Below are 13,192 nucleotides of genomic sequence, written 5' to 3' on the forward strand. Positions count from 1 at the left end.
ATTTCGAGAAAAATTAAAATAAAAGCTAATTTTTATTTAAAATATATCCGTATTTACTTGTGTATGAGTTTTTGTCTTCGTAGGATACCGTTAACATATTCGCAGGTATAACCAAAAAAAATATTTTTTTAACGGCTGTTTCGAATGTCCATTTTTAAATTTTTAAAAATTTTGTGAAACAAATTTCAGAATTTTTCGATCATCACATTGGGATTTATTGCGATCATAATAGGGAATAAAAATATGAAAAAATTATGTCAATACCTGTTACAGTTTTTCCGTACCTGTGATTTAAATTTTGCGATTTTCAAGAAAAACTATTTTTTTACTGTTATACATTTTAAACAAAATCTATTCATAATATTATAGCCCTGGTAATTTTAAATATAGTCTGAAAGTTTTACTAAAATCGGAAAAAGTTAAACCTTAAATCGTGAAGGTCAAAGGTCAAATTTTTCAATATTTGGAATTTGGGCCGATTTTGATGAAACTTAAGAAAAATATAACATGAAGTCTAGTATTTAAATAACAGCACAAAAATGGAAATTAACCTTTAATGGTACTTGGGGTTAAAATGACACTCAACTGTATATACACATCTACACATTAGCATAATGCGTTTTCAGCTGAAATCGAGTTTTTCTAGTTTACTTTTCCCATAAAGCGAGTATTTTATGAAATTCTACAGTAACAGATCTGGTAACTTTTACTACAAATGTATACAGGCGCCACCTAGTGTTGTGTAGAACTACGACATCAGCAATATTTACATTAATAAAATGCAAAAATGGACGTTATTTTTAAAATTGAAGTAGAAATAAATGGAAACAAATAACTATAGATATCTGTGCATATTACTAGGAGTAAATGCATGTAGTACATCTGTTTGAAAATAAGAAAATAACATTTATTATTTGAAATTTAAGCTATTTTTAAATTAAATTCAAATCACTTTATTAAAAATTTTCTAATAAATTGGGAAATAAAGCACACATTAAATGAAACTTATTGAAATAGATTCTCTTCGATTTGCAAAAACATTTTATTTAATTATTTAAAAAATTAATATGAATTTTAAAATAAGGTTATTTGTTGTTTATTAATATTGTTTTATAAATACTTTGTTAAGTGTTCGATAATATCGATATGCATGGAAAAAAGTATCAGTTAATGAAATATCAATTTATTTTCTGGTTATAAATTAAATCGTCTGTTAAGAGTTGTTAAATTATTATTACATTCTTATTTAAACTTTATGTAGCTTATTTCAAATTAGTAGTATGTCAATCATTGTCCGTGCCGTGACGTCTCATGGCTTGCAATGTTATGTCTTCCACTTGAACATGATTGGGTGTCTCCAGGGCATAATAAACCGCCTGGGCAACATCTTCAGCGCTTAATTTAGGCAAATCGGCCACCGACTGGGAATAAACACTTAGAAAATCTGTATCGACCAGGCCAGGATTAATGCTCTATAAGGAAAATGAAATAAATATTTTATTAAATTCTATTTAAAAGGCAACGAAATTTGATTTAATTTCCTGGAATTCGTAGAAACATTAAAAATCTTATAAGTTAATTAGAAATGAATTTGTTTGTCTATAAAAAGCACAAAGTAAGAAATAATATTGTTCTTTGTCTTTTCAACATTTTACAATTTTTCACAATTCAATTAAGACTGATGGCAAAAGTGTTGAACGCACTTCAAATGAATGAATGTAGGTAAAAATTGTGTGTGTGTGTTTTTGATATAAAAGCATTAATTAATCAGTGATGTGAATACATCGTCATTTAATTACTATTTATGATGGCATACATTAGTGTATGTACAAGAGATATGTATATAATGCATAAATGTTGTATATATTATGTATTTATACTATCTGTGTTTGAATGTTTAAGTATTGACAGGGTATTTCGTTATAATGTGTTACAAAATATACTTGAACAAGTACGAAATCTTGAAAATTAATAAGCACTAGCATAACCCGGTGCACTTCGCTACCCCTACCCTAGTAAAATTAAAAAAATATGAATGGAAATACGAAAATAACACATACAAAATTTGAGAATCACTCAATTACAGTTCACTTGATACTCGAAAATAACTAACTAATTTTGTATAGGGGATACCACTCCACTGCTCTGATTCCACCCTTTTATGTAAATATCAAGCTTCACTTTAACTTTCCTTTATAAGGGAAGGGTCATTCCTACTAAGCCGATCATGCTTAGCTAAACTTCGAACAGGGATCAGGAATAAATTCGTTTTTAGCTAACCTCCTTAGAATGGTAATAAATTGATTGATACAGAGTTTAAATTCTTTTATAATTATAAACCCCAAGATATTCAAAATTAATTATTTACTTTGCCCCATAACCACTAATGCAATGCCGACCATTTTCAGACAATCTGTGTGAAATAGTAAGAGAGCTATGCGGGCAAAGTTTGAAGAACCTTGCAATTATTACTTTGTATGGGAGGTGACTCACCTCCTTTTCCGACCCCTCCCATTTTGGGTGCTATGCCCTCTAATCTAATTCCATCTATATTCAGCTAAACTCCGCACAGTAATAAGAAATTAATTCGCTAAAAGTTTAAACACTTTTACAATTATAGTTCTACAGTTATTCGAATTAATTATATACTTTGTATAGGGTGTGTCACGCCCACTTTTCCAATCCCGAACAATTTCAGCAAAACTATGCAAATTTATAAAAGAGCCATTTAGACTAAGTTTGAAGAATCTTGCAATTATAGTTCACAAACTATTTAGAAATAACTACTTTGTATGGGAGGCGACTCACCAGTTTTTCCAACCCGTCCCATTTTTCATTAAACTTCATGCAGTGATAAACCGTTGAAAATCGTCACAATTATAGTTCTGCACATATTATAAAATAACTATTTACTTATCTACAATTACATATTTACCCCCATATGCATAAACAGTTTTTTAAATTTGTCAAAGGTTTATAAAACTAATTTTGAATGGAAATTTTGTTTTATAAACCTTTGATAAATTTAAAAATTGTTTATGCATGTGGGAGTTAGAAAATAAAAAAAACCTTCTATAACAACTCTCACTTAAAACAGAGCGAAATCACAACTGTTTAATTGTTTCTCTTATTTATTTACAACAACAAATTGGACAAACACGCATTGCTTTGTTTACTTTTTAGCTTACGTTTCACATGTACACGTTTTTGCATATGTGTTAGTAACACCTTTCAACGCTTATAACTCCTAAAAAACTGAACCAATTTCAATAAAATATATATTCTGCACTTCTGTGAATAAATCCCTTTAAAATGATATATTTCTTGCCCAATGTGAGCGTAAAAGGGGTCTAAAGAAATCGACTTGCCTATTAATATTATGATTAGTTGAAACCTTTTGAATTTTCATTCAATAAAAATATTATAGACAATTAACCGTTTTAAGGAGAAACTACAATTACGTCTTACAAATGCGTTCACACTTCATTAAGGAGCATGGTAAAACGTTTACCCCGGAAAGGACCTATTTTCAAAAAGTACCAAATACATTGGTGATATTTTTGATGAGTTAAGAATGATATTTGAAGCTTTCATTTCAATGTTTATTAGCTTAATTGTGGACAAAACAATTTTATATCGAAAAATATTCAAAATTTTATTAAACAAAATTTTTGATGGAAATAAATGTCTGGGTAAGAAATACATAGGTTAAACAAAAAAATTCAAAATTTTATTCCAAAAAAAATTTGGTGAAAAAATCAAGATAGTCGCGCTTTTTTGCTAATATCTCAGCCATTATTGGAACGATTATCTCGATTTTAAATAGTAATTTAAGTTGGACTACAGCGAATTTATTTATTTACTAGTTGGCCGCTCCTCCGGCTTCGCCCGGTAGCATTTACTAATATTAGTTCTTCAAGTTTCTCCAACCCACATAAACCTGCCTGTTCTTATTTATTTGCAAATAAAATATCTAAATTTGTACTGCATACCTTTGGGAGCTTTTTTAATTACAGTTGACTGGACTCAAAAAAAAAATTCGAATTTACCTGGAATTTTTTAATTTTTTTTCTTTACAAACCATCTCCTGAAAATTTCGAATCGATTAAAAAGCCGTTCTCACGTGATGCCATTACATACATGGACCATTTCATTTTTATACATATAGATAGATTAATCATTTTAATCAGTTATTTTTTGTCTTCGGAAAGTTGATTAATCATTACTAATTTAGGTTTCCTCAACATCAAGTTGTATTTATTCAACTTCAATTTTAATTTTCTCAATATAAAATTTAATTTCTTAATTTCAATTAGTTTTGCTAATTAGTATCAATACTAATTTCGATTTCTCAATATTAATTTGCTATTTTAAATTTAAATCTGTATTTGATCGATATTAATAAAGATTTCTTAATGTCAATTTGGTTTTTCTCAATATTAACTTGCATTTCTGAATTAAAATTTCTATTTTCTTAATATTATTTAAATGACTTTAAAATTATATGTCATTTTGAAGGTTACATATCTGTCATTTATTCAAACTTAGCTATTGAACAATATATTGTAAACAACAACGTTTTTTTATGTTTCGAAAATGACGTTTGAAAATGAATTTTGTGCCAACAAAGCGCCATATACGGGAAGTTTTGCTTTACTGCTCTAATTTCCAAAAAAAGTGCAGCTGAAGCACAGCGATTGCTCACCAAAGCTTATGGTGAGTGTGTTACATCGGTTTGAGATGGTTTGCGAGAGATGGTTTGTTCAGTTCAGAAGAAGGGATTTTAACACGGAATACAAAGATCGCCCAGGCCAACCAAAAAAGTTTGAAGTCCATGAAGATTGTTGCAAAACTCAACAAAAACAAAAACTTGCAAAATCATTGAAAGCTACTCAAGCAGCAATTTCAACACTATTGCGAGTAGTAGGGTTAATCCAAAAGCAGGGTAATTGGCTACCATACGAATTGAAGCCGACAGACGTCAAAAGATGATTTTGCATGTCCGAAATGATGTTTGAACGCTATAAAAGAAAATCACTTTTATATATTTATAGAAGGAGCTATCGGAACACTCATCTACAGTGATCGAAAGTCCCTTTGTCTTTAGTTCTTTGTCGAAGTTCAGAAACAATAAAATTTTTGAGAGTCATTATTACTTATTTAAATTTTAAATTATGACAAATTTTAAGCAATTTAATAAATTTAAATACAGTGGTTGCCAAAACAATGGAAACTTTTCCAAATATTCCATATGTAGCCCAAAATTTAAAATAATTTTTTTTTTTAGTATTTTACTTGTATTGTTTTATTTATATAAATTAACTGAAAAACAAACAACATAATTAATTATATTCTGAAAAAGGGGAACAAAATTAAAAATATTCACTATTTCGCTACTGACAAAACAATGGAAACTTTTAAACTTCTGCAAGAAAGAAGTGTAAAACGAAAATAATATTTAATGTAAAAAGCATCCTGTTTACAGTTATTTTATTTTTAAATTCTGGTAATTTTTCACAATTTCTTTTTCTAAGTTTTTCGCATAATTGCTTTTTTTCAAAGTTAACGAAAATAACTAAAGTTAAGATTTGTGAAGACTTAAAAAATATAAAAATTAACGATTTTAAAGCTGGTTTACAAAAAAGTATCTGTGACAAATATTCAATAAATAAATCAGCAGTTTCAAAAATTATAAAGAAATTTCGTGAGACCGGTTTTGTAAAAACTCAACATTTAGGTGGAAGACCTCGTAAGACTACTCCTAGACACGATAATTTAATAGCGAGAGAGTTCAAGAAATTGACAAAAATAACTCCTCGAGAGGTTGTTAATAGCCTAAAATTAGAAATAAGTAGCCGAACAGTTAGTCGCAGGGCAAATGAGGCTGGTCTTGGTTGCTATCGTCCTGTGAAAAAACCACTCACTTCTAAAAAGAACTGTTCTGCTCGTCTACAATTTGCCAGGGATCATACAGAAATGTAATACTGTCCTCTTTTCCGACGAATCCAAATAAAATTTAAGAGGCAGTGATGGGAGAACATTTGTAAGACGACAAAAGGGAAAAAGATTAGATCCAAAGTATACAAATAAGACTGTAAAGTTTGGCGGTGGCAATATTATGGTATGGGGATGTTTTTCAGGGCAAGGTAGGGGCCCAATTCATATTATAAAAGATACCATGACAGGTATAGGATACAGAACCATATTAAAAGATGTTATGTATCCATACGTTGAGGAAAATATGCATCTAGTTTGGAGATTCCAACACGACAACGACCCGAAACACACCTCTAGGGTTGTAACCGAGTGGTTACAATCCAACGAGGTACGTGTTTTGAAGTGGCCTGCCCAATCGCCAGATCTCAATCCCATAGAAAATCTATGGGAAATTGTAGATCGTAAAATAAGGACCCAAAATTACACCAGGAACGAAGATTTATCGGAGGCGGTTATAAGGGAATGGCAAAATATATCAAAGGAGACCATTGACTCTTTAATTGGTTCAATGCATCGCCGATGTGTAGCAGTTATAAAAAATAAGGGATACCCAACAAAATATTGAGTTATTGCAAAGTTTAGACCATATTTGTTAACCCTTAAATGCATGATTTTTACTTTTATTATACCCTTCATCTTCGTGAGAAGGGTATATATAAGTTTGTAATTTCTACATTTTTCATTTCCGACCCTATAAAGTATATATATTCTGGATCTTTATAGATAGCGGAGTCGATTAAGCCATGTCCGTCTGTCTGTCTGTCTGTTGAAATCAATTTTCTGAAGACCCCAAATATCTTCGGGATCCAAATCTTCAATCAGACATGCTTTCGAGAATTTTGCTATTTAAAATCAGCAAAATCGGTCCACAAATGGCTGAGATATGAGGAAAAAACCAAGACAACCTCGATTTTTTACCTATTTTTGACCTATATCTGGATTACTAAGACATTAATATAGACAATATGGATATCTAATGATAGATATTTCAAAGACATTTGCAACGACGTATATAAATAGGACCATAGTAAGATGGACCTACAATGGGTCAAAATCGGAAAAAAAATTTTAACCCGAATTTTTTTTTTCACAAAAAAAATTGAAAAAACAAAAAAAAAATTAAAAAAAAAATTTTAAAATTTAAAAAAAAAAATTTTAAATTAAAAAAAATAAAAATTTAAAAAAAAAAAATTTCCAAAAAATTAAAAAACAACTGGAAAAAAAATTAAATTTTGTTTACCTAAAAATATTTAAAATAATACCTAAGTTTCCATTGTTTTGTCAATGCCGTAATAAAGAAATCTTTTAATTTAGTTTTCTCATTTTTAGAATTTAATTAATTATGTCATTTGTTTTTTGTTAAATTAAGTTAATAAAGGTATACAAATAAAATACTACAAAAATGTTAAAATTTTTTAAAAAATAATTTCAGATTTTAAGCCACTTATGAAATATTTGGAAAAGTTTCCATTGTTTTGTCAACCACTGTATATATGAACATTTCAACGTTTTATTCGATTATTCTACATAAAATTGTTCGAACTATTCGTTATTCACAAATGTCCATTTTTAAATTGTTCGAATAATTATTCGTAAGAAATTATCATTAGTCGAATGAATACCCTAGTAATTAGCTACATCGTGCAGTGCACAGTGATAGAAAGAAAAACAGGGAAATAAATCTAAACCCTTAGTCCGATTTGAAAGAAATTTGACATGTGCAAAGAAGAAGTGTGTAAGGTTTGAATTTTGACCGCATGACTCCACCAGAGGTGCGGCCAGGTATCCCCAAAGTAGGACTCGGGTATGATAAATTTTTAAAACGATCCTATTTCTTCGTTTCGATTTAAAAAAGCTTATACATATAGAATCTCCTCATCGAGCACTACAAAAAACCTCGTCGTGGCTATCAACTATCTCTTATAGCTTAGGAGATATTTGAAAATTAAATTATCAAAATTTTTATCCACCTTACTCCAGTTTTTTGATAACAGCGGGTCAAAATATTTCCCGATTTGCTCCATTTTTCTTTTATTGGACTAACTACAAATGTATATGTCAAACAAAAAAAGAATTGTTTACAAATCGTGACTTACTCCACAGTTATATTCATTTGAATTTAAAAATTAAGAGCGTATATTCATTTTCCAATTTTTAATGCCGTTTTAAAACCAAAAATTTCGAAATTTTTCTAAAAAAAAAAATTTTTATTTCTAAAATGACTGCGAAGATTAAAAACATGTCAAGCCTTACTTAAAGGTAATTTTGTTGCGGAATTTCGTTTTTTTCAGTTTGCTCAATAAATATATGTATGTTGTGCAACCTCCTCCATTTTCGAAATAATGGTATATCTCGAAAATACGAGCTAACTTAAAAAAACGGTTAACACCACTGAATTCAGCGTACCCCGCTTGATAGTTTTTTCAACTAGCACAGTGCAATTAATAAGTATTAATGCAGCCAACTTTACAAAATTAATGGTGCAGAAGTTCTTATTTTTGAGGCTTCTAAAAACCCCACTGTAAATTGTTGACTGGGTTTAATATTTTAATGGAAACATTCATTCATTCATAAATAGCTCTTTATTTTGTCACTATCAGCGTTATTCTTAAATAACCATAGATTTCAATATTCCATTAAAGTGCTAGTGCTGTTTTATATGGATATACTCGTATGTACATTAGGGTGGCCCCGTTTGTATGGAGAAAAAATAAGGTATCGATGTTCCCGCCTAAAATGAAAATTTGATTCATTCTAAGACTACGTTTTGAAATTTTTTAGTCCTGGGGTCAATATTTGGCGAGCTGGATCAAAGGATAAAAAGGTCCTTTTTTGAGGTTTTTTACATTTTTTCCATATTTCTTCCAAAGGAAGTATATGTAAATTTGGTATCATATGAAAGGTCTTTGAGAGACGCATTGAATTAGTTAAAAGAAATTTAAAAAAAAAAAATTTTAATTAAAAAATTTTAAAAATTTTCGACAAAATTTTAGTTTTTTTTAATTTTTTCATAGAATTTATTCAAATACATAGATGAAATTTCTTGATCATAAACATCATGTAATTTCACCGAAATGGTTTTTCTCGTTTTTTAAAATTCAATCCAGTTCAATGTTTATTCAAATTTGTTTAAACCTAATTTCATCCCTATCTGACAATCTCTGTACTCAATTCATGGTATATGTATGGGCATCAAAATAACTCAAATTTTATAAGCTTTCCATCGATGTATAAATTCTTATACTTTTCTTTTGTTACACTACGAATATTTAAATTTAAGCTAAAACATTTACTATACATCGCGCTATAATGATTATTTTAATGTTATTCCTTTGGAATGTTGTTGTTAATTTTAAGTAACATGTGAAAAACTGCTTAACAGATAGGGATGAAATTGGGTTTAAACAAATTTGAATAAACATTGAACTGGATTGAATTTTAAAAAACGAGAAAAACAAAAAACGAAATAAACAAATTTGAATAAACATTGAACTGGATTGAATTTTAAAAAACGAGAAAAACCATTTCGGTGAAATTACATGATGTTTATGATCAAGAAATTTCATCTATGTATTTGAATAAATTCTATGCAAAAATTAAAAAAAACTAAAATTTTGTCGAAAATTTTTAAAATTTTTTAATTAAAATTTTTTTTTTTTAAATTTCTTTTAACCAATTGAATGCGTCTCTCAAAGACCTTTCATATGATACCAAATTTACATATACTTCCTTTGGAAGAAATATGGAAAAAATGTAAAAAACCTCAAAAAAGGACCTTTTTATCCTTCGATCCAGCTCGCCAAATATTGAGCCCAGGACGAAAAAAATTCAAAACGTAGTCTTAGAATGAATCAAATTTTCATTTTAGGTGGGAACATCCGCAACTTTAATTTTGGGGCCACCCTAATGTACATATGTATTTATGTTCTTGTTGTAGTTGTTTTTGTTCTACAATTTTTTGCATGATTTTTTGCCTCTTGTTGTTGTTGTTGTTTTTTAATGTTTTTATGAATCCAATATAAACGTCAGTTAAATTACATTTTAATTGCAAATTACGGAATATAAAAGAACTATATATTTTGTTTCATGGCGATAGTGACGACGATGAGTATATGACGATAAACTCGTACATAGATGATGATGACGATGATGATGATGATGATGATGGCTATAACTATTACTTACTCATACACACACATCTACATACATCCATACAAATATGCATAAATACTACAACTACAGTAATGTTGACGATGTGTTACGAGTGTCCTAGAGAGTAAAAGCAACAAGCAATTTTTTACTTGTTTCCCATTTAATTACCCGCAGGCACTCACTACTAGTACACACACTCGCACTTGTACTCGCACTCACACTTGTGTACACACATGAACAATTGCTGTGCATGTGGTGCAGCAAGAGCTGGAGCGGCTCAGTGTGTGAGTGTCCAGTATTTTTTTGTTTTTGTGGAAATGCCAAAATGCCCACCACTAAAAATTTTCATTTTTCATTTTCATTTTGTAGCCCCAAATAGTTATTTGCTGAGAGTTGTTATGTGTGTGAATTTACATTTTTATGATTATCAAGCGTTGAAAAGCATCAAACGGCATTCTGATGTGAAGGTTACAAAACAAAAAAACTTCAACTTGTACCACCAATACATTTATCGAAACATTCATATTCCAGCAGTTCTAGGAGACAGTCCCTAGACAACTAGTTACATAACTAGCTACGTGACTAGTTATTTTAACAAGTGCATGTCCTAAGCAGGGGGTCAATTGAACCATTTTGATTGCAATGACTCCAAAGTAGTCAACGCATTCGATTCACATACTGGTTAAATAGCATCAGTTGCCTTACTAGCTTCCTAACTGGTAACTTACCATTGGAGAGTTGTCGGAGGAATCCTTTATTAGACTATCTATGATATGTCTTATTAGCTGACTATTTGACGTTAATTAGCAACCGTACATGTTAAACTAATTAGTTATGTGCGAATCCAATGCGTTGACTACTTTGGACCAGCTATCGGACAGTCTCATTGTAATCAAAAAGGACATGCACGTGTTAAAATAACTAGTCACCCAGCTATTGAAGTAAGTAAGTAGTTCTCACCCTAAATGATGGGTAAAATCACTAGTTCGGATCTGTCTCCTAGAACTGCTGGGATGTTACATGAAATATCAGTATACTTAAGCAAAAATAAACAGTATGAGAATTATAACAACACAATTTGTATAAAACCAGTGTGTACGACTTACTCTCGAAACTTTTAAGTGACTAGATTACTTAGAGACACTTAACAGACAATTGTCTTCACGCTAGATTACCTGGGATGTATAAAGAACCAACTGTCTTCTCTCTGCACTACAAAGAGCATATACGTGTCAAATGGCCCAAAATATATAAATTGGAGTCAGCCAAGTGTCAGGACATTAGTGACAATTACTGTCTTTAAGGGATACATTGATTACTTGCTTAACTGCTGGGATACAATACATTCACACATGTATACAATTACATGGTTTTAAAAAAGGATAGCATGTACAAACAAGAGCAACACAAATTATGAAATTTGAATAAAAACTATTGTGGGTAAAATAAGGAGTGAGATCGAAAAATTCTTAACACACGTTTTTCATTACATTTTTTAACCCATGTATTATTTGAATTTTTTTTTGATCAAGTTACCTTTGAAAAACATGTCAGTTATTATGTGTAATGTCAATTATATTAATTTTTTTGTTAATCTGATTAAAATGAGTGACCAGAAAAAAGTGCGTACTGAAATTATTAAATATTTTCAACAAAACCCAACTTGGTCTTACAAAAAGTTGGCCAAGCATACAAAGGTCTGCCGTCAAACTGTTTCCAATGTTATTAAACAGTACCGGGAGAACTTGTCAGTTGATAGAAAACCTGGTTCAGGTAGAAGGAATGGTCCACATGATGTTTCTAAAGCCAAAAAAATAGAACGCATTTTCAAAAGAGCTCCCAACACATCCGGTAGGAAAGCAGCCCGGTTAGCTCAGTGCTCGGACTATTTGGTACGAAAAGTTAAAGCTAATGCAGGTTTAAAAACATACAAGGCTCAAAAAGTTCCTGACAGGAACGCTACTAAAAATTTAGAGGCCAAAAACAGAGCACGGAAATTGAAGTCAAGTTTTATAAAAAAATATTCTTGCTGCATAATGGATGACGAAACGTATGTTCTGGCAGATTTTTCGCAACTTCCAGGTCAAAAATTTTATGTTGCTGATGCTCGAGGGAATGTTGAAGAAAAGTTTAGGACCCAAAAGCAGACAAAATTTCCCAGAAAGTTCTTGGTATGGCAAGCAATATGCAGTTGCGGCAAAAGAAGCCACTCATTTGTTACAACGGGCTCTATAAATACCGAAATTTACATCAAGGAATGTTTACAAAAAAGGCTGCTTCCATTCATAAGACTTCATAATGTGTCCACTTATTTTTGGCCTGACTTGGCATCCTGTCACTATGGCAAACAAGCCCTTGAGTGGTACAAGAACAATAATGTGGTATTTGTACCAAGAGAGGCAAATCCTCCAAACTGCCCGGAGCTAAGGCCAGTGGAGAGATATTGGGCTCTTGTTAAAAGAGAATTGAAGAGTACAAAAAAGGTGTCCAAAAGTGTGGTAGATTTTAAACGGAGATGGACTACATGTTCGAGCAAAGTGACAGAAAGCACTATAAAAACGTTAATGGAAGGGTTTCCGAAAAAGGTTCAAAATTTCATCACTAGTGATTAAAACTATAAAAATAATTTTTTTTGTAAATTGTAATAATAATTTCAATCAAATAAAAAAAAAATTAAAGCTGTAAGTTTAGTGGTTTCTTTTTTATAAACATATATGTATGTTAAGAATTTTTCGATCTCACTCCTTAATAGCAAACTGAAGCTATTACATTTAATCTCTTTATCTAGATTCCTTTCTGTTTTTGTTAAAAACGTGAATTAAATTTGAATTACTCATACCATCTGTAGTCCATTTATTTTTGAATTGGTTTCGGGTGGTATGAGCGATTTTTCTTTTAGGTGGCTTTTCTTTATTACTCATACCACCCGTAATCCATTTAATTTTATTTTGTTATGTTTAGTATGAGCGATTAGTTTAAGTTCCTTAAAATGTTTAAATATGCTATGATCTGGATTCTATCGAGGTTCAACTTTTAATAAGAA

The 13,192-nt window shown here is 30.4% G+C and overlaps 1 protein-coding gene across 1 annotated transcript in view; it reads right to left on the bottom strand.

Moving 5' to 3' along the window:
* Positions 1-1,018: 1,018 nt before the first annotated feature.
* The window catches only part of rdhB (retinol dehydrogenase B), a 53,378-nt gene continuing 41,204 nt past the window's right edge, over positions 1,019-13,192 (bottom strand). The window contains exon 5 of the mRNA XM_065511496.1: positions 1,019-1,472. Coding sequence (XP_065367568.1) covers positions 1,284-1,472 — 189 coding nt within the window. The 3' untranslated portion in view covers positions 1,019-1,283. The remainder of the gene's footprint in view (positions 1,473-13,192) is intronic.

Source organism: Calliphora vicina, chromosome 1 (assembly GCF_958450345.1).
Source record: "Calliphora vicina chromosome 1, idCalVici1.1, whole genome shotgun sequence".
Lineage (NCBI taxonomy): Eukaryota > Metazoa > Arthropoda > Insecta > Diptera > Calliphoridae > Calliphora > Calliphora vicina.